At 49.6% G+C, this 25,258-nt stretch overlaps 1 protein-coding gene across 1 annotated transcript in view; it reads right to left on the bottom strand.

Annotated features, from left to right (window-relative positions):
• Window positions 1-1,564: 1,564 nt before the first annotated feature.
• Window positions 1,565-25,258, bottom strand: part of CACNA1B (calcium voltage-gated channel subunit alpha1 B) — a 281,498-nt gene continuing 257,804 nt past the window's right edge. Inside the window, exons 38-47 of the mRNA XM_041475194.1 lie at window positions 16,225-16,333; window positions 13,180-13,287; window positions 11,450-11,559; window positions 10,457-10,584; window positions 9,407-9,533; window positions 8,140-8,250; window positions 3,974-4,181; window positions 3,601-3,812; window positions 1,706-1,967; window positions 1,565-1,662 (exon numbers count right to left, since the gene is read on the bottom strand). Of these exons, the coding sequence (XP_041331128.1) occupies window positions 1,565-1,662; window positions 1,706-1,967; window positions 3,601-3,812; window positions 3,974-4,181; window positions 8,140-8,250; window positions 9,407-9,533; window positions 10,457-10,584; window positions 11,450-11,559; window positions 13,180-13,287; window positions 16,225-16,333 (1,473 nt within the window). The remainder of the gene's footprint in view (window positions 1,663-1,705; window positions 1,968-3,600; window positions 3,813-3,973; window positions 4,182-8,139; window positions 8,251-9,406; window positions 9,534-10,456; window positions 10,585-11,449; window positions 11,560-13,179; window positions 13,288-16,224; window positions 16,334-25,258) is intronic.

Genomic DNA, 25,258 nt, shown 5'->3' with positions numbered 1-25,258 from the left:
AATCACTCCCCTCTCACCCATAAAAGTATATCTATATATATATTTATATATTCAAACAAAAAAAGGAAAAAAAAAAGAAAAAAAAAAAGGCCAACCAAACCCAAAGCACATTTGCCTTCCCCACTGGAAGCTCCCAGCCTGGGGCACAGTGACCCCAGGGCCCCTCCGAGGCTCCGGCCGCTCGACCCCCGCCCCCTCTGCCCTCCCCACGCTCGCCCAAGCTCTGATGCCTCGAAGCAAGAGGTTGCATCGTCACTGTGAAAGATTTCAAAGGTTAGGCACTTAGTAGTGAACAACTGGAGCATTCGGTAGAAACGGTGGGACCTGGAATGACAATTGGACTAATTCTCTACAGAAAGAGGAAGTATTTTCTTTCTTTTTTTTTTTTTACTGTACAATTTACAAAAATGCACACAATGAAAAGTTAAAGTTCTATCTAATAGCTTGATATAAAACCAATAACATTTCTTCTTCTCACCCCTACGCTTTTTTTTCCTCTTTTTGTTTGGGTTGTTCTTTTTTTTGTGGACTTTTTTTTTTTTTAAGTTGTTTTTTGCTAAATCAAGCTTATATTGTAAACAAGACAAAACAGTGAGGGTGTGTTGCAGTCAACAGGAGAGAGGGATGGATTGAAAAGTCTCAGCAGCAAGGAAACAGTCCTTACAAAGGAGCTCTCTTGTGGCTTTACCGTGTGTCAGTGTGAAGGACCCAGTGTGGTGAGTGACATTAGAGACCCCCAGGGCAGTGGTGTCCCAGCAGGGTCAGCTCGGGGGTGGCACCAGCTCTGCCCTAAAGGATTGCAGTGGCTGAACATCAAGTCCAAAAGGACTGTCCTTTGTTCTGGGCTGTGTTTCTCCTCTCCCAGTTTCTTGGATGCATCTCTTCCTTCTCAGCGCTCAATGAGACAAAACAGGGGGGGCGAGCATTGTTCGCGAAGTCCCTTCGTGACCCCCAGCTCCCACCCTGGCAGGGGGGAATTATGACGGTACATTAATTAAGAAATAGCCCAAAAAAACTGCGCCAATCTTGAGAAGGACCCACAGTTCTGCTTTTCCACCGTGAAAGGTGAGGATTGCTCTTCTCCCAGCTCCTTGCCTCCGTGGCTGGGTTGGCGTCTGGTGCGTGTCTCGGGACTAGACAAGGCAGTGGGGAGGGGGCAGTGAGGGATGTGCTCCCCCCGTTGCCTTCCCCAGAAGGAGGGAGCCTTCTTCCTCCATCTGTCTAGTGCAAAAAAAAAAACAAATCAAAAAGGAAAAAACTAAGGAACAACAGAGGAGAGAGAGGCTGCAGGGGCATCTCTGGCCCCGGGCGCTGAGCAGTCCTCAGGGCTGCCCCACCGGCCGCCTCTGGCCCCGGGCCCCCATGGGAGCTCCCAGCCCTCCAGATGATAAAACTCATCCTTATTAAGCACGCACACCTCGCAGGGTTCTGCTGAGCCGCTAGCACCAGTCATCCTCATCGGCTTCGTGGTAGTAACTGCGTCCTCTGGCGCCGGGGCCCGTGTTGAGCCCCAGCGTGTAGTGGTACCCGTTGGGCACCCGGCGGATTTGGTGCGACTGCGAGGTCAGGGAGGAGACGTAGGAAGTCCTTGAGGAGCGGCCCGAGTTGGTGGCCACGGCCTCCTCGAAGGTGAGCGTGTCCTCGGGCGCGGCGCGCTGCGGGCTGTCGGCGGCGGCGTCGCGGTGGCCCAGGTAGGGGTCGGAGCCGATGCGGGCCACGGCGGGCGGGGGCGGCTGCTGCTCCCCCCGCAGCAGCGCGTTGTGCTCGGACAGCCCGCGGCTCAGGCGGCCCGGGGAGAACGTGGGGGTTTGGTAAGTGGTGAAGTGCACGGGCGAGGAGTTAGCGGTCTTGTAAGTGATGCTGGGGCGTGGGGTCAGTGGAGTCTGTGGGAGCTGCCTCCGACCCCGGCAGGGGGTACTAGCACCAGATGTCGACAGCAAGGGGCTCCCATTAACTGAACCACTGCCCTACATCAAAATTGGAACAGAGCAAATCAAAAAATAAAAAAAGGGAAACACCGGACAAACACAAAGGCAGGCAGGTATCAAACAGAAGGAGAAGCAACAGAAGGCGGAGACGAGTCACAAGAGGAAAGAAAAGCAAAAAAAGAGAGAGTTTAGACAAGCACAGTCGGGGCGGGAGGTTCTCGAGAGATAATTCAACACAAGATGTGAAGAGCTGGAGAGTTCAAGTCTGGGAGCAGTAGGAACAGAGAGGGGCAGAGCATCGGTAGGACGCAAACTGGCACACGGCTCCAACAGAGGGGACACTGCCCAGGGGAGGCACCCACAGCATACAGGGCTCAACATGCGCCTTACCTGGCCTGGGAGCAGCTCAAAAACCCGAGTTGTTGGGGATTTTTATGAATTATTGTTGGGTTTTTCACAGTTTTGCTTTGGGGTGGGTTTGTAGAGAACTTCACCCCACAATTGTGAGTGCTGGGTTTGTGGGAGATGACCCTGCCCACAGGAGGGGGTTGGAAAGAGATGAGCTTTAAAGTCCCCTCCAAATCAAACCATTTTAGGACTCAATGAATCTATTTCTGTTGCCAAAACTGGATTATGGGTTGTTATTATTATTATAGATTCTGCATTTCTGGAAGGAGGATCTGCGTGACTGTTTTTTGCAGGTTGGGAATGAAATGCCTTTGGATTAAATAGCCAATTTCTGAAAAAATAACAACCAAAAGCTTTTTGGACAGGCTTTAACAAGTCTCTTTAACAGAAATGCATTCACATTCTCCTCTTTAATATTACACATTTGATTTTGGAGTGGTATAAGGGTCTGGCAGCTTCCTGGGTTACTAATAATACCTTGTGAGAGTGAACTAAGCTGCAGTAATTTACACCAATGCCACGAGTGAGTGGACAGGGCCTGTCCTCCCATTTCTGTTTACATTCTCCCAAGGCAGGACATGTGCATTGAACAATCCCTCAGTCTTTCCAAACCTAACATTTTGAGACCAGACCTTTAATTTTTAAAGAGCACTTTTTCCTTCCTATCAACTCATCAGGCTGTCAGTCACTGCTTGTTCTGCCCTGCCTGGCTCTCCCAGTGATCAGGAACATTCCAGCATCCTGAGGAAGCTGTCCAGCTTCTCCCAAAGGCCTGAGGACCACACAATTACAAAAGAAAGCAGAACTAAATTTTAGCCTGAAGAAAAGGAAGCTCAGGGAAAACCCTTTTGGCTTCTCCAACTCCCTGGCAGAAGCATGGAGCCAGGTGGGGGTCAGGCTCTGCTCCCATGTAAGAGGAAACAGGCTCAAGTTGTGCCAGGGGAGGTTCAGGTTGCACATCAGGAGGAATTTCTTCCTGGAAGGGGTGGACAGGCATTGGAAGGGGCTGCCCAGGGAGGTTTGGAGTCCCCATCCCTGGAGGTGGCACTGAGTGCTGTGGGCCAGTGACAAGGTGGGATTGGGCACAACTTGGAGGATTTCTCCAACCTTGGTGTAAGGCACCAAGCAGGACCTCAATAGCTTTATCTGCAACTGCTTGACCTTCCTTGCCCTTTTCACCTCCTCTAATTTAAGCAAAACATGGAAAAGGTGCACAAATCCCTGGCAGACCTCAGGGCTATTTCCCCACCCTGCCTCTCCTCACCTGTCTGTGTGGGCCATGCTCTGGGCCCCCGTTGGGGGAGGTGGGCCTGCTCTGGTCAGCAGATTTGGGCTGGGCACGGTCCCGGCTGCCGTAGCGGTCGCAGGAGTAGAAGCGCTGCTTTTCGGAGGAGGAGGAGGAGTGCTGCTTCCTCTCCTGGGAGCGGCCACGCTCCTGCTTCTTGTCCTTGAAAGAAGACTCTCCAGACTGGGCTACTGAAAGGAAAACGTTGGGTAGGACATCACCAGCGTGTGTGGGGTGAGGAGGTCCTTCCACACAATCAGGACCCCAAACCCCACCTGAAAGGAAGGGGACAGGGGATGTACAACTCCTCCCTGACCTCCCAGGGACAAATCCTCGCTGGCAAAGCACTCACCAGCTTGTCCATCAGCCATGTGATGGGCGGCCCTATCCAAGGACTTCTGCTTCTTCTCTTTCCGCCGGTGGCAGCGGTGGTGGTGGTGGTGGTGGCCCTGCTCCGGAGGCATCCGCTCCAAGGAATACTCGTAGAGGTGCATGGCGTGAGGGCGCTGCGGGGTCAGCGTGGAGACCGAGCGCTTCATGGGGCTCGTGTCCGGGATGGGCTGCAGGGAACAGGGAGGGACACGGAGCAGGGTGAGGGAAGGCGCCGCGCCCTGCTCGGCTGCCTGGTTCCCAGCATGGAGGGGGTTAAACAGCGAAAGAAAGGGGCAAGGAGGGCAAGGAGAGAAATGGTTAACTGGAGACGACTGGAATGGGCAGGAGGATTTGTGGGATGTGGATTGAGAGTGAAACTTGGGGAGTGAATGTGAGCTCCAAGTGCCAGTCCAGGGGGACCACGAGAGCAGAGGCACAGGCAGCACTGCACAGCACACCCAGCAGGGAGCTCAGCAGGGACACGGGGCAGAGCAGCAGCCAAGCACCTCACAAGGGGAATTCTCCACACCAGGGACACCCACAGCTGCTCCAGGGCCTGCATCCCAAAGCAGCTCCAAAGACGAAAGCAGATAGCATTGCTGAGCACCACATGGAGAGGGAGAAAAATCAGGAATCAGGGGAGGTACACGCCAAGCCACCAGGAAATTCCTTCTATCTCCCTGCAGTAAACACAACTCCCATCAAACATTTAAACCTCTCCTGTCCCACCATCACTCCCTGAAACCCTTTGCCTGGGGCAAGGATAGTGTGTACATCCTGCAATCCCACCAGGACATCTCCAGAAAGAATACCTGGTTTTGCTATTGCTGTTTTTAAAACATTTGTGTCAAAACATCTGGGCACTGAGAGCTGAAACAGCATTTTTTTTTTTTTGCTGGACCCCCTCCCTGTGCCAGTGGCAGCTCCAGAACCTGCTTCCTTCCTTTTGGGTACAAAACCCTACCAAGGTTCTGCAGAGTCCCAGACAAGTGTCCTGCAGGACAGCTCCTTTCACAGCCTCTGCCCAGGGATAAAGCTCAGGAAACAGGGACAATTCCCACATTTCCTTCTCTGCTGGCCTATGGCTGGCTCTGTGTGGAGACAACAGCTCGTCCATCCTCGGGATGCTTCCCTGGGTCTGTCACTGCACCCGAGCCGTGTGCCAGAGGAGAGATCTCAGAGCACGGTGCTCCAGCTCGACAGTGAAATTCAGGATGTTCCCCAGTCCCTCAGCCTTCCACTTGTTTGAATTCCCAATCCAATAAGTGCCTCCAACACCAGCTCTCAGGGAACATTTACTCTGCTCATTGTAACCTTTCCTAAGAGCTCTGTATTATTTTTCCTGCCTGCTCTCTCTTGTTTGCTTATGCTGAAATCCAGATCTCTGCTTCCCTGTGATATTTACCCAAGGCAAAGCCAATTGTTTCACAGCTCTGCTCGTTATTTTGAGTGGAAAAACCACTCTCCTTCCCCTTGAGGGCAGATTATCCTGGGTGTAAAGGCACCATCTGGGCAGTTACCCACATTTTGGTGCTTCCCACTGAAGGGCAGCTGGGATCCTGGTGCTGGAAGGTTTATCAGAGGCACAAGGCTGGGATGAGGGAGTCCAGCACAGCCTGTGGTGTGGCCCTGGAAGCACCAATTCCATCAGTAGGACCACGTTAGTGTCACCTCTTGTGGCCCTCATTTGTGTGGGCAAGAAATTATACTCAGGAGCTTCCTATCTGTCCTTGTTTAGTGCTGAGCTTGCAGCTGGGGGAAGGCAGGGGCTGTAAACTGGACAGTCTGATGGGCAAAAATATGGGAAGTGAAAGTATTTCCCACTAAGAAACACATCCAGATTTTCAAAATCCATACAGGGCTGCCAGGAAGAAAGCAACAAAAAATTCAGAAAAAAACCCCAAAAACTACCACAAACAACCAAAAAACCCCCACGTAGATTGACAAAAAATGAACATTTCTTTTTGGGTTTCGTTCCTGCTTCCACGCTTATTCCAGGGACAGGATTCCCACTGACACAAATCACTGGCAAAGCAATCAATTCCTTTTCCATAAATCCTGGCAAGGCTCTTATTATGAGAGGCACAGACTCCCAAAAAGCCTCGGGAGACTGCATGTGCCCCTGCAGAGCTCCTAATTGCTTCTTCATTACCAACCCGACTGTTTTCACTGCCTAAATTCCTGAGCAACGAGGCATGAAAATAAACAAATGAAAAAAAATAAAAGCAACCCACCCACCCAAGCCCTGCTACCAGAGCGAGCAGCGTGCGACCATGGACAGAGGGAAAAGTGGGAAGAGAGAGAGAGCGGCTGTGCCAGAGCGACTCCAGATGAGAGGGGAGAAAAGTCAAGGGTTAAAGGAAGGTTAATTAATTCTTAAGGTGAATTTAATAGGATACAATTTAGTGCAAACTACATACTGCCAGGTAACTCCCAGGTGACCGTGCTTTGCTCCTCTGCAAACAATTCGGACAAGGTGAGGGACATTATTGGAAGCAGCCCCACAGTACAGCCAGTGTCAGACATCAGATGTGCAGCAGACACGATGAAGACCAGGGAGGGAGGTGATGAGGGCAGGACAGCAAAGAGGGAGGGTGGAAACACAGGAGGAGGGTTTTTTTAAATAAGTGGAACATAAAAAGATAGAGGCAAACAGAAAGGGAGGCATCCAGGAACAGAAAGCGTTGCAAATAAGAGTTAGAAAGAACTCAAAGTTTGGGGAGGGGCAGAGCAGCACGTGAGAGGGAGGGTGGGGGGCGTGGAAGGGGAGACACACACAGAAAGTACATCAGTTATTCACCCAAGCTACAACCACTGAACATTGTATTATAAATGAGGTTAGATCTGAGATTCCAGGCCTGATTCACAACCAGGTGTGGCACGAGGGGCAGTGACACCCTGGGGACACAAGCCACGCTTCTGTCAGGAACACTCCTGCAAATATCTGACTGCCATGGAGAGGAGCTTCCCCAGGGAAGGCTCTGCCAGCTGCACTGCCAAGGAAGGAAATAGGCTACCTGTGGTTTAGGATAAAGGACAACTTCTGGGAAGGGGAAAAGCTTTGCTTTGGGGGCTGTGGCTTTTATTAAGCACAGTGAGGAGTGCTCCTGATAATTCTGAGAATCCCAGGGCTCACACAAAGGCCAGGAGCCAGGTGGGAAATCCTCTGGCTGGCAAGGGGCACCTCCAGCAGGTTGGCACAACAATTCCATCTGTTGGAGCTATTGCTGTGTGTGCACAACACAGGGCTTCCCTTTGGGGTGCAGCAGATCCTTTGCAATCTGCTCCCCTGGCGAGCCACAGAAACAGCCCAAGGCCAGGCTGCTCCCTCCTGGCTGTGTGAATCAGGCCCTGGGAATGAGGCAGGACACGAGTGGTGAGACGTTGTGACACAGAAGGCAGCATGGTGGCTGGGCAGCATTGGGGACAAACAGCAGCAAACGTGTGAAATGGCTAAAAGTGATCTGTGACATCCTACACACTAAGCAGTGCCCACAGGTTGCTGTGGAAGTCAACCCCAGTGAGGAGATTTCTTTGAAAAATAAATTAAATAAATCAATGAGGGAAATCCTCGACACCAAATGACTGGCCAAGGTCACAGTACAAGAAAATACAGGGAGCACACTCAGTGTCCCAGTGCAGCTTCCAGGTAGTCCCTGTTCCTCCTGCATCCACCTGTGTGTGCCACAGCACACCTGCAGCTTTTTGGAAGGATAGGGAACAGGAACATGGCTTGGCTGGCTGGACAGACAACATACAACTAATGGGAAATGTGCCTTCCAGGAACACAGCCTGTAAATGGCTTTGTCCCCAAACAGTGACCCAGACACTCTTGGGTGGCCCAGCCAGAGGGATCGTCCTGGGCTGCTTTGCGCTGCAAGCAGGGAGGAGTAAAACTGGGGACAGTGCTGTGACTGCACAGGACAGCTGCCACCCCTGCAGGGAACCCCAGCCACATCCTGCAGGGAATCCCTGCTACTCCCTGCAGGGAACACCCCTGCCATCCCAGCACAAACCCTGAATTCCTGTCTCCACATATTTTAAAAGCAATATTCCCAAGCCAGCTCCAGCCCATGACAAGCAGAGAGAAGATGCTGAGATCTTGGCCTGCTCTCAGTCTCCCACCATTAAATCCCCACCTCTCACCTGGGTTTCTGCAGCCAGGCGTGGCATGGAGGCCGCCCGGCCCTGGCTCTCCAGGCCTGGTTGGGGCTCTCCGTTGGCAACTGTGGGGCTGATCTCCTTCATTTCTACCACCTGATCAAAACATGGAATGGTTTCAGTAGCAAGAACAGGAGCATCAGCTCTGAAGCCACCATCAGCTTCTTGAAGTTTGATTTGACTGGGAAGAGATGCTGGTGTGGCGAAGAGAGCAACTGAAGAGCTGTGGAGTGTTGCAGTAAGGTAGAAAACTTATAAAGAAAAGCCATATAAAATCAGGCCTGCTCTGGCTGGCCTGTCATTTCTTCTAAGTCAAGCTGGCACTGTGCAAGTTCTCATGTGAAAGCAATCCTGGTGTGAGCAGTTCATTAGCATAACAATCTATTACTGGGTAAAAAACTACTTGCATCTGTATAAACTGGTTTTATACTGTTAGAAAGATGGAAATTATCTCTACAAACAACTTTTCCTGCACATACACACCAGGGGTTTGAGTGACCAATCAATACAGAATAACAACTTGTTACTGACCAATAAAGTAATTGGCAAGAAAGCTCCTGACCAATGGGAGTCACACACAAGGTCTGTAAAACTGTATAAAAAGGAGTTCTGTGAATAAAGAATGGCTTTTTCCACCAGGAAGAAAATTGAGTCCCATATGATTAATTCCCACAGCAGAGTGCCCAGGTTACTCTGTCCTCAGCAAGGACATCCCACACGCAGTGGGATGAGCTCTTCCACAAGCCAGGAACCCCAGCTGTGACCTTGGAAACCCCTCAGGTCATTCTGACCACTCAAACCCCTCACCTGAGCTGGGACAATGGGATTGGGAAATGGGAAGAGAAAGCCTGAGGTAACCTATGGCAGCAAGACAGAATTCCAGGAAAAGCATGTCCAGATCAGGCTGTGGGAGCTGCCAGGGTTGGGGTTTCTCCACAAAGCTCAAGCAAGCAAGAGACAGAACAATGCTTGACTCAAGGGACAGATCTCCTGCTATATGCAGGTCCCCCTGCCTTCACCTGGATTTTCTAAACATTTTCTAAAACTTCTGAAAATCCACCACAGCTCTAAAATCTCATGCACCTCACACTGTCTTCACCTGTTTTTTCTAAGTTTTTTCTAAGTTTCTTAACTTCTATAACAGTTCTAACTCACCCCATCTTCACGTGCTTTTTCTAAACATTTTCTTAATTTTCTCAAGCTCTCCCACAGCTCTAAAATCTGCACCTCCCCCTTCCCACCATTTGCTCACCCTCTCAATGGGGATCTCCTCGGAGTGGCCTCGCTCAAAAGCTGGGCTCCTGGTTTCATAAAACACGTCCTGGGTGCGCTGTGTCCCCCAAGAACTGGACTCTTTGATCCCTCCCTCCGGGGGTGGCCTGTCCAAAGAAAAGGAGGGAAAAAGTTTCATTCTTTTGCAAAGAGATTTTGCTGGATTTGGCAAACCAAACTCGAGCACTCTTTGTGGTTTCACATGTGAAAATCAGCTGCAGGATGGGCACAGTGGCTGGTGAAGCTCTAAGGTGCCCTGGGTTTTTTTCTCCTGTAGAGTCTGAAGATCACATGAGAACGAGGAAATCAGACCAACCATGATATTTTTTTCAATAATTAAGGAAAACAGCTTCTGCCACTTAAATCCTGATGGACAATGAAGAATTTGGGAGTTCAGGCCAATTTTGTGTGCAGGGCCAGCTGGGCACTGGTCAAACACCTCAACCATGCTGAAGTCCCTTCAGCTGTCAAGTCTGGTGTTGGTTTCCCCATCAGGATCATTTGGGACGTTTAAACCTCATCTGTCTGTCACTAAAAATCCACAGCGCTCATGATCCAGAGAAAAATCACCTGCAGAGCAGGAAACTGAGAATTGCTTAGGGATCACTGTCACCAGGAGTGTTTGGAAAGATCTCCATGAAGGGATCATTTTCCCAAAGAGACAAATTGTGCTGTGGCAAGCACTTGCTGTTGCCCAGTGCCACAAACGAGGGCTGTATTTATTCCCAAGGATCTTGGTCTCCCAAAAACTCATTGGTGGGGTTTGTTTGGTTGTTTTGCAACAGTCCCAAATTCCTGTGAGCAAACTCACCCTGGGAAGCTCCCAGTGAGGATTCATGAAGGAAACACCGAGATCCCAACGCCACCAGCACTGGGATAACCGCAGCGGGAGCAGAGCCACCAGCGGGAATTGTCCCAGCCATGGTGAGAAGGCGCTGCTGGCTTTGGTGTCACCAGAGCCTCTGGAGCAGCGGTGGTGGATGGGTGACCCCGAGGTGGGGTGGCTGTGGAGGGGCTCAGGGATACTCACAAGGCTCCCCCGTTGTTGAGGGAGGCCGAGCTCTTCTGGCGCAGGAAGGCCTTGGCGTTGCTGAAGGCCGCGGGCTGGGTCTGCTCCAGCGTGGCCTTCAAGGGGTGGAACAGGGACACTGGCCCGGGCTGCCAAGCACAAGGGAGGGGTGTCAGAGCTGGATGGGCTGCAGGGCTTTTCCTACTCCATGAAAAGTACACTTTGCCACCCTGGGACAGCAGAAAGGCCACGCCAGCCAGGGCACAGCAGGGAGAGGCTCTGAGGGACCCCTGGTACAAGTCAAGCCCTGCTGCAATCCCCCTTCCCTCCAAATGTGCTCCCCATCCTGCTGCAATTCCCTTTCCCTCTGAATGCCCTCCCAGTCACCAGAGCACAGCAGGGAATTCCCCCATGGATGTGGCCAGAGGGGCAGCACAATTCCAGTGGCTCTGGATGGATCTGGTGGAGCCATCCACATGTGGGACAGATCTCCACTCTGTGCTGGAGATCAGCTGGATGCTCACCCTAAAAACAACAAGCGTTTGTCCTACTGGAAGTGATTGGGCCTTCAATGTCAGTTGTGTGAAAATATTTTCTAGAACTTGTAAAAACCTTCAAACCTATTAGAGCCAAAACGACTTGGAATAATTCCTATTCCAAAAATAACTTAAGCCTTGTATAGCCAAACTACCAGCAGCTTTCAATAGTTCTTTGGTCTCCCAAGGAAATCTTTTGGTGCTCCCCAGGCCCTAGGCAACTTTTTAACACAGCATTTAGACTTTCAAAGATCAGTTGTCATTTTTTTAAAAAAATACCTTTTTTTTTTACTGGAAAAGGCAACTGCAACAATTTTTTTTTTAGGTATTTTTTTAGAGAGACTTTCAGGAGAGGTTTCCATTTTTGAGCCAGAATTTTGAAACCCTGCCTGGAAGAGCAGCCAGGTTCTGGATGAATCCTGCTGGTGATTCTTGTTGAAGCTGCCCAAGAGGGAGGATGGAAAAACCCCTTTTGTACCTGGCACAGGCCCCCGGGGGGCTGGACTTGCTCCCTGCTGTTCTTATTCTGCTTGTAGAAGTCAAATATCATCAGGGCTGCGTAGACCTTCCCCACAGTCATTTCATCAGCTGCCAAGACAGAGCACGGGGAAAACACAGCAGAGCCATCCCAAGGATGACGAGAAGACAGGAATAAGAAAAAAACAGCAAATGGTGAAAAACAGAGAGAGGGAGGAAGCAACATGAAAATTTAGAGAAAAATGAAAATTTTCTTAATAAAATAATAATTATCAAAAAGAAATTATTGTATTAATAACATAAATAATAATTACCATTAATAAATTACTTAATAAAATAATAATTATCAAAAAGAAATTATTGTATTAATAACATAAATAATAATTATCATTAATAAATTATTTTTTAAATAAAATAAAATTTTATTTTATGAGAATAATGAGGGAAAATAGACACAGAAAAGTAGAGGAAAGAAAAAAGAAAAGGTTACAACAGATTGTTCAGCTCTTTGCCTGTTGCTGCCTTGCCTTGGTTTGGAGCTCTCTGTGGCAAACACATGGATTGTGTAGGAAAAACCAGGCAGGAAAATTCAATGGCATTGTCAGCATTGCTGAGATAATTCCTAAATTCATCCCAGACCCCCAGCCAGCCTTTATCAACACAGCAGCCTTACCCCTGCTTCTCTGAATTACAGTGAATGGGGTATAATGGGCTAATATACATTTAAGGAATATTTAATTTTTCCAGATGTTTTTTTCGCTCTCAGAGCCATGGGACAGCCCTTCCCTGCCCAGCACTGGAGCACTCACCATGGAAAAGAGCTGGAGCAGCAGAGATACCGGAATCAACAGAGGAGGGGAGGAGAGGGGAAGACTTCACTACCCACTGATTTGCACCTCCTCACCTCCCTCATTTTTCTTAATTAACAATGCCTTTATTATTCTACACTGCTTCTCATTAATCAGGAATCCAGAGCTAATGAAGAGAACAGCAAACTCCCCATTTTCTCAGCACGTTTGCCCAGGACATCACCAAATAACACAAATGCCTTTAACCCCCAAACACCTCACATCTGATTCCCTAAGTCCTCAGCAAGCTTTAACTTCTCCCTGTTTTTCTGGAGCTCAAATGCCAGAAATTGCTCTCCCACCCTGCAAGGCACAGGCTGGAGGCTGCCAGAGCTGGGGAGAAGCTCTGGAAGAGGCCACACAGGGCATTGGTCTCTTCTGGGCACTGTTTGGGATTTGGGTTTTTCCGTGCACAGGAAATCTCCTGCAGCACAATGAAGCTCCTGCCTGGAGGTGAGCTCAGCTCCCCCAGTCCCTGTGTGACGGAGCCAGGGCAGCACAGAGGCTGCCAAGGAGCTCAGCTGCCCTTGGTGTCTCTGCTGCATCCTCCAGGTGACCCAGATGGGGCTTGGGGCAGAGCAGGCAAGGAGGGAAAAACCTCATCTGGGGTTGGATAGAGCAGACGAGGAGGGAAGAACCTAATCTGGGGTTGGATAGAGCAGATGAGGAGCAAAAAATCTAATTTGGGATTGGATAGAAAAAATGAGGAGGAAAAAATCTAATCTGGGGTTGGATAGAACAGGCAAGGAGGGAAGAACCTAATCTGGGGTAGGATAGAGTAGACAAGGAAGAAGAAAGCTAATCTGGGGTTGGATAGAGCAGATGAGGAAGGACAAACCTAATCCTAGGTATCTGGGATGTACCCAGTGCTCAAAGCACTTACGTTTGTGAGGAGGCACCAGCAAATCCAGAGTCTTCTGGGACAGGTTGGGCCAGACCAGTGAGATCTCCTTCCTCAGCTCAGCATCACACTGGTGCTGCTTCACACCGCCTGCAGCCAGGGAGGGAGAGGAGAGGAGTGAAGCCCTGCCCTGGAGCACATCCCACTGTTTGCATCCCCTCTTCCCATTCCTTGGGAAGGGTGAGCCAGCACAGCCCTTCCCTGCCCAGGGAATCCATGAATTCTCTGTGACAGAAGAGCATGGACTCAGCAGGACCAGCCTTGCCTCACCCTGGAGACCCTGAGCAGTAACCTGAGACCTAGACGTGAGCTCAAACTCATTCCATGTAACTGCGGGTGCCTCTTCCTTTGGGGAGTGCCTGTGGAGGCAGCAGCACCTCCCAGGAGGGATGCAAAGGACCCGGACATGAATGACAAAATCCCATAACAACAGACTGGTTTGGGTTGGGAAAGACCTTAAAGATCCTCTAACCCAACCTCCTGTGCCACGGTCAGGTTCACCCTGCACTGAGCAGCGTTCTGATGGACTGCAAACCCTCTGCGCACAGCTCTCCCCAAAACCCCTGGCAAGGACACAAATTCAGTTCTACCCCAAGGTAGAGCAGAGCCAAGCCCAGCAGCTCTGCTCCACGGCCCAAAGCCGAGCCTAAATGCACGCGTGGCAAGTGATTAAAGGCTGGGTGAGCCCCAGGCCAGCTCCCAGCTGAATTCCACACACAGCACGCAATTAAGGTTCATCTGAATGACAGAGATTATTTTTCTAAGAGCAGAGTAAGGGAGGAGGCTCTGGGTACTCTGTTACACCGTGGTTTGAACTCCCACACGGGAACTCATTAGGGAGGTTTATTAAGGGCCTGTTAAACCCACTAACGACCCAATTAAATGTAGCACATGAAACCTATTCAGAAAGAGCTCATAACAACAAAACAGGTCAGAACCTCACACCCCAGAGCAGAGCTAAACCACAGAAATAATCCAGGGTATCAGCTGAGTTCTCCTCTTTGGCTCCCTTCCAGTTTTCAAAAGGGTGGGAAGGAGCTTTTCCAGTTAAAAAAGGCTGACAGGTAACCAGAAACAGAAAATTAAACAAACTCTCAGCATCCTTATCTAGGAGTTATTCCTGAAATAACGTGCTGGCTCTTAAAGTCACAGGAAGTCCTAAAAGCATCTGTAGAAATGCGTGTCTGATCCTTGTCTTGATCCCACTCCTTTGGGGAGCCCCAGGCACCTCAAAATTTTGTCCTCTTCCAGCAATGCCTCCCCAAAGCATCACAGGCAAAATTTAAGTAGCACAGGAGGGAGGAGATAACTCAAATGTTTGCACTGGACTAAAACTGCTTAGGAAAGCACAGCAGCCTAACCCTGCCTTGCCCCCTGCTCCTGGGGGTGTGGTTCCCTCCTGTTAACTTTTAAATTACGTGTAAGAGTGCTTAGGCCCGACATGCCTTGATTGTGACCCCAGGCAGGCTGATGAGATGGGGTAATGACCCAGAGAAAAGGCCGATGCATTTTGTTACACTGCAAAGTTTAATTGGAAGCTGAGTAAACGCCTGATTAACCACTTCAATAATTACATTTTATCTCAAGGTGGAATGTGCTTCAGGGCACTTGCAGTTCCTGCCTTGCTGCCAGCATGGAGCGACTGGGGAGGAAGGGCTGGAAGAGCTCAGAACTGTTGTGGAAGCTCATTTCTGATTCAGGGCAAGGACACATCCTGGGCTTCCCCTCCTAGCGTTCTCAGCTGGGATGGGCAAAGATTCCCACATTTCACTGCCACCCAAGGCACAGGGATGCTCAGGACCCCTCTGGCCTCTCCCCAAGCTCCCCTTGGTCGCCGCATTTCTCTTCACAGAGAAAAGCAAGGCACAGCTTCCCAAGGATATTTTCTGGGATTCATAGTCTCTGAAGCTCAGATTTAAAAAAAAAAAAAAAAAAAACAAAACAAAAAAAAAACACCCCAATTCTTACCTCATTTACTGCTCCTGTATTTTGGAACAAGTGGAATGAATTGAGGAAGATTATTTACCTGAAGGAATTTACTTGATTAGATTCTGGTGTGAGTGTTTTGATTCATTGACCAATTGAATCCACGTGTGTGTGTGTGTTGGGACTATCGGCTGACAGTCACAAAATTCTGTGCAGGTGAGTGCAGTGGAGTACTTGTGCAGATTCAGTTTGGATGCAGTGTAATACAAAATAATATAATATAATAAAGTAATTAATTAGCCTTCTGATATCAATGGAGTCCTCCTCATTTTCTCCCCAGACATTGGGGTTGCCTGGATTTACTATACCCCTGTCCTCAGGTGTTGGCATGGGAAGATAGGATTCCCACCTGGGGCAGAATTTCCATGGTTTTGGGAGGACACCAAGCCCACAGATTTCACTGAGTACTCTGAGCTGGATGGGACCCACAAGATTAAGAAAAACTCCTCAGTGAATGGCCCATCCAGGGATAAATCTGTGCTCTTGGTGTTCCTGGCACCTTGCTGTGACCAACCAAGCCCATCTTGTGGTCAGGAGCTGGGCTGTGAGCCAATGTGCCCTCAGAAAACTCCGATTTTCTCCTGGTTTTCTGGAGCTCAGATGACAGAAAATGCTCTCTCATCCAACAAGGCACAGGCTGGAGGCTGACAAATCTGGGGAAAAGCTCTGGAAGAGGCCAAGCAAGGCACTGGTCTCTTATTGGTGCTGTTTTGGGGTTTTTTCCATGCACAGGAAACCTGCAGCATAATGAAATCCACACCTAGAGGAGCTTCAGCTTCCCTGCTCCCTGTGTGCCATGGTCACAGAGGATTCCAAGGAGCTGAGCTGCCCTTGGTGTCTTTGCTGCATCCTCCAGGTGACCCAGCCACCCCTCAGCCTCCCCATCCCTCTCACCTGAGGCCAGTTTGATCTCCAGGTGACCCAGCCATCCCCTCCCTCTCACCTGAGGCCAGTTTGATCTCCAGGTGACCCAGCCATCCCCTGCCTCTCACCTGAGGCCAGTTTGATCTCCAGGTGACCCAGCCATCCCCTCCCTCTCACCTGAGGCCAGTTTGATCTCCAGGGCCGTGCGGATCAGGGCCATCAGCGTGGAGGTGAAGTGCACGGTTAAATCCTCAGGGGAGATGGGCATGTTCATCCTCACCAGGCGCTGGGGACAGACAGGGCTGGCTGTGAGGGGGGCCAGGAGTCCTCCCCCCACCCTCACCTGCCCCTCTCTGAAAGCCCAAAATACCCAAAATAGAAACAGGAAGGAACTTTTTGTGTGCTGAGTTGAAATTCTTCTGCACATGGATTGCAGCTCCTGTCCAGGAGCAGGTTTGGGATAGAACTTCCGTGGTTTAATGAGTGATTTGCCAGCACTGCACTGCAATCCTACAGAGCTCTCCCAAAAGAAGCCTTTGGGAGGCTCTCATCCCATTTCCTGACTGTCTCCAGTGGCGTCTACACCATCCAGACTGTAGGAACCCTGGCTGCTGAGAATTTCAGACTTTGTGCTGACAGGCACTGACCCCCAGGAGAACACTGAGGCTGTGGGGAAGCTTCCAAAATGGAATGACAGAACTGGGATTGTGGGTGTGGAGTTTGAATAGAAGTGTCTAATATCACAGGGTGGGAAACTTAGAGTTTAAGGGTTTACAATATAGTGATATATATATATATATAAAGCAAGATGGAGGTTTTAGGGTAGAGGCTGGTCCTACTACACCTTCTCCATGGGTTTGGGTGGTTTTGTGTAATTGGATAAAAAAAGTCCACATCGCGGGCATGGGTGGTTGGTTAGTGGGTTAAAAGTAAAAATAATTTAGGTGTCATTTTGTAATTGGACAGTTTATCCTTAAAAGGCCTTGTAGAGAGAGAGATGGGGCTCCATTTTTAGTTTGTTAGCATGAAATGCTGTAGAACTTAGGGTTTGTGAGAATGTGTCATAGATAAGAACTAATAAACATCTGAGTCTGAACAAGAAACATCATCTTGTGATTTAATCCTGATCCTTGCAGCAAAGAAGCAGAAGAATCAGCAGCAGACATGTGGCTTATACCTGTCCACCTACCAAGGCAGCGTGCTGAGGAGATAAAAACCATAAATCCACCTCCTCCACCCCTTCCTACACCAGCTGGCCTCACTAAATCCTTCACCTAAATCCTGAAACAGGACAGGGCCTGTCAGGGGGCCTGGCACCACTGACTGAAGCAGGATGATGGAAGGTTGGCATCTGCCACCCAAGGCTGCAGCTCCATCCTGAGTGTGGCCGTGCTCTTCCAGCTGTCCAGGAGGCCTTGCTGGGAGCAGGATGTGAGGAAGGCACTTCCAGTGACAGTGAGGCTGCGGGGGCTTTGTGCAGGAGCTGTGCTGTCCCTGGAGGGGGCTGGGATGGTGGATTTCAGTCCCAGCCTGAAGCACACTTGGGAACAGCTGCTGAGCCCTGGAATGTGACTCAAGCTGTGGAATGGTTGGTGACAGGTAAAGGTGACAATGTTCTTCCTGCTGGGGACACCTGGATTCTGGCTCCTATCTCCTTCCCTTCCAGTCACTGAGCTGCACAGTCCATCCACACCTTCCCAGAGAGGAGAGGCTGGATTAACATGAGCAGGACTATAATTCCCACCCTGTTCTTCCAATCTAAACATGGAGCCATCCCTAAGGATCTGTATTTTCCAAGATCTTCAGAGCTGGGAGCAACTCCTTCCCCATCACCAGCCTGGCAGGGCAAACCCATCAGTCTCCTGAGCAGGAAGAACCTGAAATTTGGAAAGCTTTGACCTGCTGGCAGCAGAACACTCCATGCTCCAAGCCTTGCAGATAAACTTAGCACACCTTTAAAGGATGGAATTCTCCTCCTTCAGCAGCCTGATGATTCCTCAGCTCTCAGGAGCTGCTTGAAGACATCCCTGTCTGGGGATCAGACAAACTTCGGGGTTTCTGTTCTCCAGAGGGATTTGCAGCCCAAGGAAGTCCTTGGGCATTGATCTGCCTGAGCACAGCCTCAAAAACCCAGTGGCAGCTTGGCCTGGGCCCTTTGCTGAGGAGAGAATTTCACCCCACTTGAAAGCTGCTTGGGCTGTTGTTCACATCCCTCTGTCTGCCCAGAAACCTCCTCTTTGTCTAACAACAGCCCCTAAAGGCTGGTAGAGATGCCAGCTGCACCCACCCCATGGCTCTGGGCACTGCAGCAGTGGGCACAAGCCTGGCACTGTTTTCAGAGATGCAGATTTTGTTGCAGCCTCTTTGCTGTCCTGGGCAAAATTTCTGCAGCAGAAACTCCTCCGCAGATGGGAATTTTCCTGCTGGGGAAGGGAATGTGGTGCAGGTGAGAGCAGGGACCTGCTGGAGCCTCAGGGCTCAGTGGGAGCCCCAGTTACTGCTCCTGTGTTTTCCCCAAACCAAGCCCAGGCTGGGGCACGAAGACTTGGCCAGGTTTTCCATCTCTGGGATAATCTTCCTGCTTATAGAATCTTCCAACTTCCACTTCCAAACTCCCAGATGTATGGACTGAGCTGCCCTAGAACCTCAGACTGGTTTGAGTTGGAAAAGACCCTAAAGATCATCTCATCCCACCCCCTGCCATGGACAGGGACCTTTCCCTGTCCCAGGCTGCTCCAAGCCCTGTCCAACCTGGCCCTGGACACTTCCATGCCCCCAGGGATGGCAGAACCCAACCCTGGCACCTTCTGGAGACAATTCCAGGGGGACATTAATTGGTGTTGGCATGAGCAAAGGGCACAAAGTGCTGGTCCAGTGTAAAATCTGCTCAGAGGAGCTGAAATATCTTTGTTCACCTATTTACACATTTTCAGCTCTCACTGCATCCTGCAGGGACAAGAGACCATTGTAACAATGTCCCTGTCACCTAAAGTCAGGGACAAACCGTCGTGCCCTCCCTCACAGCATGCCCAGAGGTTATTCTGTGTCTGCCCAGCCTCAGAGACAGGGAAATCAAAGTCCAGCGTCTCAGTCAGGGACAGTAGCAAGTGCTGGCAACACCACAGGGTTTTTTCTGTTTGCTCATGTCAAATGAAACAGGATTTAATTCAACTTCTGCCCTCAGCACACAAAAAGCTACAAAAAAACACATCAATGAGAGCCCACCGTTAACAATCACAGTCCCAGAATCCCACTGGAGTGGGAGGGAGGGAAGGGATGCAGAGAGAAAGAAGATGCATGCAACTGAAGAACAGGCAAATGAGGAGCAATTCCCCACAGGAGAGCTCTATCCTCACAAAAACCACCACCAAAAACCACTTTGGTGACTGGCACATCTCAGGTCTCCCCAGCTGACTGTCCAGGTGAGTTCCCAAATGATACATATGCACAACACAGGCCACCCACAGCTGTACTGAGCAGTGCTCTCCTCCTCAATTTTAGCCAGGGACAGAGGATTTAGGGGAAGATTTTCCAAGGGGATTCCCACTTTTGGAAGTCTGGCTGAGCAAAACTCACATTTTCCTGCAAAGAGGCACCTGGAAGAGGCTCTCCCTACCCCACCTCCTTGCCCTGCTCCCTGCATTTCCCTCTGCACTGCCATTTTCTCCATCCCAGTATCCAAACTGGTCCAACAGGTAACTCAGACACCACCAGGCCACTGGAATTCCCAATCTGAGAAGCCAGCAGGGAGCAGAAAGGGGTTGAGGTGCTCAGGAGAGGGAAGCTGGGATGGGATGAGTCCCTGTGTCCCCTGGGGGTGGCAAACTGGGATTCACCTCCCTTTGGACAGCACTTAAGGAGCTCTTGCCCTGCCAAGGTGAGCTGCAGGTTGTACCTTCCAGTTGCCCATTTCTTGGCCAAAAAAGAAGCCATTAAATAAGAGAGAAATGCCTCAGAACCTGCAGCAGCCAAAGCCAACAGGCCTCAGCTAAAGCCACCCAAGATCCTCCCAAAAGCAGGGAAAATTCCTGTCCTGGAAGCCCCTGGCTTGAGAAAATCTGTTTTCAAAATTAATATCTGGCATGTCTGGAGAGCTCCTGCTGAGGGTGGAGCAGCTGGAAGAAAAGAATTTATTTGTCTTGGATCCAAAATAGCTTTGCCACCATGGCTGGGGAGGTGAGGGAGGGTTGGGTGAGACATTGTCACCCCACATCCCAAATCAATGTCCCAAATCCCCGTGGGCACCCAGAGGAGCCAGGAATCAGCCAGACACTGGCACAGCCAGGAGGGATTTGATCTTTGAACATTGTCTGGTGTGTTTTCCCAATGCCAGAAATGCAGCCGAAAGGCTGAAACCGCAAACAAAAGTTATATTAACTTTTTTCCTTTCAATATTACACAATAACTTTATACATAAAAATATCTCCTTGTGCAGAGTGTGAAATTTCAAGTGTTTCCAGGCTACTTTCTAATTTTATCTGTATTTAATTTCTCTCCATTTCTAGAGGATCCATTTAAAAGGAATCCTATTGAAATTGGTAACATTTTTCAAACTCAAAATACTCTGCTCGACCCAAAATTTTTCCTTGAAAAATTCAATCAAGAACTTTTGATTTTCATCCTGCACCAGGATGAGAAAAGAACAGAAGAGAAAAATCTCAAATTCTTGCAAAGACTTAGGGACAAGAACATAGGCTAAAAAAAAAATTGAATCAGTTGCTTAGCGTGTACTTAATTAAAGAAAAAAATTAACTTTCCCCCATTTTTTGCTGTTTCTTCTGCCTGAAGTTGTGCTTCAAGGCTGAGTCAGAGCTGTAGCTCATGGTTTGAAACAGGATGAAAAAAATTGAGAGGGAAAGGGAAAGAAGAGAGGGAAAGGGAATGAAGGAAAAAAAAAAAGGAAAAGGGGGAAAAAAGAAGAAGGGTGATAGAAAAAAGGAAAAGGGAGAGGAAGAAAAAGGGGGGGGAAACGAAAAAAAAACCAACAATGAGCCAAAAAATCCCAACAACAACAAAAATAACTGAACCAAAACAAACAGAAAAAAACCCAGCTCTAATTTGGATAATTTCCCACCTTTCTGGAGCCCAGAAGGGAATTTTAGGAGCCTGCTGCTCCTTCCCTGCACTGATGAAGGATATGCATCACTTGGGAATCGTCAGCCACAGCCCAGGGGCTGGATCGGTGTTTGGACTCGATGATCTTGGAGGTCTTCTCCATTCTAAAAGATTCTGTGATTCCATGAATTTTAGTCATTTTTTATCCCATTAAATGAAAAGGGGGAAGAAAACTCTTTGACTTTGCTGTCTTAGGACTTGCTCACTGTCCCTGCCCATGGCAGGGGGTGGATGAGCTTTGAGGTCCCTTCCAACCCAAACCATCCTGGGATTCCTGGGATGATCCAGGGGCGCTCGGGTGAATTAATGATGGGGAACAGAGGAAAAAAAAAAATTAAAAAAAAAAAGTGGAAATGCTTCCCAGGAGCCCTGACCTGCCAGGAAAGGAGTTCCCAGCCCCTCTCCAGGGGCGGGGGAGGAGGCGCAGCCGGAGTCCCCGCTCCGCTTTGGGGTTCCCTCCCGCAGCCCCCGGTTTTAATTAGGCGGATTTGGAGCTCGTTAATGCTTCTGCAGGAGAGGGCCCCAGAGGCAGGAGCCGCTGTCTCCGGAGCCTGCTAATTAACGCTGTGCTGATAACGAGGGGCTGATTAGAGGCGGGGTCGGGAGGCAGCGCTCGGTGCGCGGGGTCCGGGCGCGGTCAGGAAGCGGCCCCGGCGCTGTTTAATTGGCAATTAACAAAGGCAGCGCTAACGAGGAACCAAATCTCTGTGACAGGAATAAATTCCCCCTCAGATTTGCTCAGGAACTGCTTGGACTATGGCCCAAAAGGCAGGGAAAGGGTTAGAGGAATAGGGGGGAAATTAATCCCGGGATCAAAGGTGCCTTGCTGGATTCCAGCCTGACCCAGAAAAAGCTACTACACCCTAAATCCTGTTCCCTGACACATTTACCTAGAGGCAGCAGGAAGAGAAGCACACAGTGCCTGGAAAACTACTGGTACCCCGACAGATTTGAATTATTAAGAGCACCCCATCAGCCTCTGGGACAGGAACTGCTCTGGGAATGATCCCCAGACAGGAATAAAAAAAAAAGGGACAGTGGAGTGCTGCTGTGGGAAATGAGGTCAAGTTTGGTGAATAAATTATTTGCTATGAATAATTCACCCCGACCTAGCTGGAATGATTCTACTCTGGTTTAATTCTGCTGGCTTTGGAGAGGCTCTCCATAGCTTTCCATCCCTCTTGGATCATCCCAGGATGGTTTGGGTTGGAAGGGACCTCAAAGCTCATCCACCCTCTGCCATGGGCAGGGACAGTGAGCAAATCCTAAGACAGCAAAGTCAAAGAGGTTTTCTTCCCCCTTTTCATCTGATGGGATAGAAAAGACTAAAATTCATGGAATCACAGAATCATTTAGGACAGAGACCTTCCAGATCATTGAGTCCAAACACTGATCCAGCCACCACGGACCCATATCCTCAAGTGCCACATCCACATCTGAATGGTTTTAAATCCCTCCAGCAGCGGTGATTCCACCACTGCCCTGGGCAGCCTCTTCCAGGGCTTGAAAACTCTTTCTTTGTGAAAACTCTTTCTTTGTAAAGAAATTCTTCCTGCTGTCCACCCTGGCCTAGCCTGAGCCATTCCCTCTCCTCCTGTCCCTGTTCCCTGGAGCACAGCCCGACCCCCCGGCTGTCCCCTCCTGTCAGGAGCTGTGCAGAGCCACAAGGCCCCCCCTGAGCCTCCTTTTCTCCAGGCTGAGCCCCTTCCCAGCTCCCTCAGCCTCTCTGGGGCTCCAGCCCCTTCCCAGCTCCCTTCCTTTCCTGGACACGCTCCAGCCGCTCAATGCCCTTCTCCCTGTGGGTGGCCCAGAAGTGACCAGAGGAATTTGGGTTTTCCAGCCTCCTCCCCCAGCCCAGTGCAGGATAGAGCTCCCTGGTGCCCGAGGATCCCATCCAGCAGCGGTGATTCCACCACTGCCCTGGGCAGCCTCTTCCAGGGCTTGAAAACTCTTTCTTTGTGAAAACTCTTTCTTTGTAAAGAAATTCTTCCTGCTGTCCACCCTGGCCTAGCCTGAGCCATACCACACACACGGAACTGCAGAGGCTGGTCAGGCTGACCACGGAGAACAGGTGAGAAAGGGGAACCAGAAAACAGCAGAAAGGAAGGACAGCAGCCAAGGAGGCTGCAAAGAGAGGAAAATCCAAACAAAAACCAGTGTGGACGTACTGAGAAGGCAACAAAGACGTGGGGAAAACACACAAAACCTCTGACGAGGACTGGGGTAAGTAGACATGGACAGAAAAAGGGGGATATGTGGGGCAAAAGAGCTTTTGCTGGACAGAACAGTCAGGGGGTTTAGAAACCAGAGGGAGAGGGTGAAAATAAGGCAGAGACAAAGCCCTGGCTGCTGTTGGCACTGACTGAGCTACACCTGCAGGAGCAGGGGGGTGATGTCCCTTTCCAGGCTCAGGGGAGGGGTCAGTGCCCAGGGGGATTTCAGTGTCCTCCTGAGTCTCTCATCTACTTGGGAGTGGATGTCACATGAGTGACAGCACAGGGGACACCTGGTGGGAGCAGGGGTGCCACATCCCACCACAGTCATGGGGGAAGGTGCCCAGCACCAACCCATGGAAGTGCTGCATGGAGAAATGGAGGAGGGAAGGAGCAAAAACCAGTCCTAACCCATGAGGGGTTAATTTTATCAGCAATAACTGGGTGAGAGATCTGCCCCAAGTGCAGCTTTAATCCACGGGGGAAATCCTTATCTTGTCTTAAATCTGTATTTTGTAGTTCAGGGCTCTTTGCTAAGGGGGAAATGAATGTGATCATCCCCAAATTCAGAGAAATCTGATGAGCTGTTTGAACCCATCTCTGCCTGTGCTCGTGACACACAGACACAATCCAGAGGATTCTTCTGAGATGGGGAAAATTAACTATGTCTTTAAAAAATCAGGAGTGGTTATAAAAAGAAGCCATTCCTATGTACCCTGGTTCTGTGGGTTTGTTCTGTAGGGACAGATAAATTAAAGGAGATAACAGGAAATTCTCAGGCTGAAGAAATGCCTCTGGGCACAAAGTCTGCTATGAAAACCAGCCCAAAATCTTATTTTAAATGCCTATTTTAACACATTATCCCTTTATCCCCTTTTGTTTTCTTCCTCTTTGAATTCTACAAGATTTAGGGAAGAAAAAAAAAAAAAATAGTTTTATCCTTCTGGTACAGCCCCAGAGCAGATCTGGTTGCCCACCTGCATGCAAACACCTCCTTTCAGCAGGACACAGCTCTCCTAAATAAATGGAAACTCACACGTGGCAAATCCTTGGATTTCTGTGGATAACTGGTGTCTAAAATAGCTGAGACCTGGAATTTTGATCTAGTTGGGTTCCTCAAGATCAGTTATAGTGGCCAGAAACAAATCAAATACAGCAAAGCTGCCTAACTGGAGAGATTTAAGGTTATGTTTAATTTTCCTTTTGTTTTAAATCCTGGCACACTGAGGAAGGATCTTGTAGGAAGATTTATCTGAATTTCTTCCTGCCTGAATAAATCAGACCCAGGTTTGGGTCTAGCTTGAGCCTCTTCACAAAAATCTGGTGAAGAATCACAAAAATCAGTGAAAAATCCCTCAGTACAGGAGGGGCTGTTGTGGTGTGGATCCACCGGACTGAGTTTTGGGGTTTGGGGGTGGCTGGAGTGACACCAGCAGCCAAAAAATCCTGCTGGGTTTGGTGGATCCTCAGCCACACCATTGAGAAATGATTCTGAGCAACCTCCCCCTCTAAACTGTGACGTTCAGTGGTGAAACTTCCACGGAATCACCCTGGAAATGGAAGTCTCCAAGCACCCTGAGAGTTTTTGGGAGGGCAGCCCGGCCTTTACTGGGTCTGCTCCATTTCCATCTGAATTTCCAGCCTTAGACAGCAGACAGAATTCATTCTGGTAGCTCAATTAAAAAGTTTTGCCAAATCAGCAATAAGCTGGAGTGATTTCTCCATCTCCCTGTCCTAAATGTTTTCTGTTCAAGTCATTTCTTCCACGAGGGTGTTTAAGGAGCCCTTCTGGTGTTGTCTCTGTTTAATTGCTTGCTCACTCCTACAGTACTGCCTACTCTAATTACTCCAATCCAATTAAGAGGAGGAAAAAACAACATTCT

Source organism: Pyrgilauda ruficollis, unplaced genomic scaffold, assembly GCF_017590135.1.
Source record: "Pyrgilauda ruficollis isolate IOZ18807 unplaced genomic scaffold, ASM1759013v1 scaffold34, whole genome shotgun sequence".
Classification (NCBI taxonomy): Eukaryota; Metazoa; Chordata; class Aves; order Passeriformes; family Passeridae; genus Pyrgilauda; species Pyrgilauda ruficollis.
The sequence above is the reverse complement of the archived record's forward strand: the minus strand, read 5'-3'. Positions and strand labels throughout refer to the sequence as shown.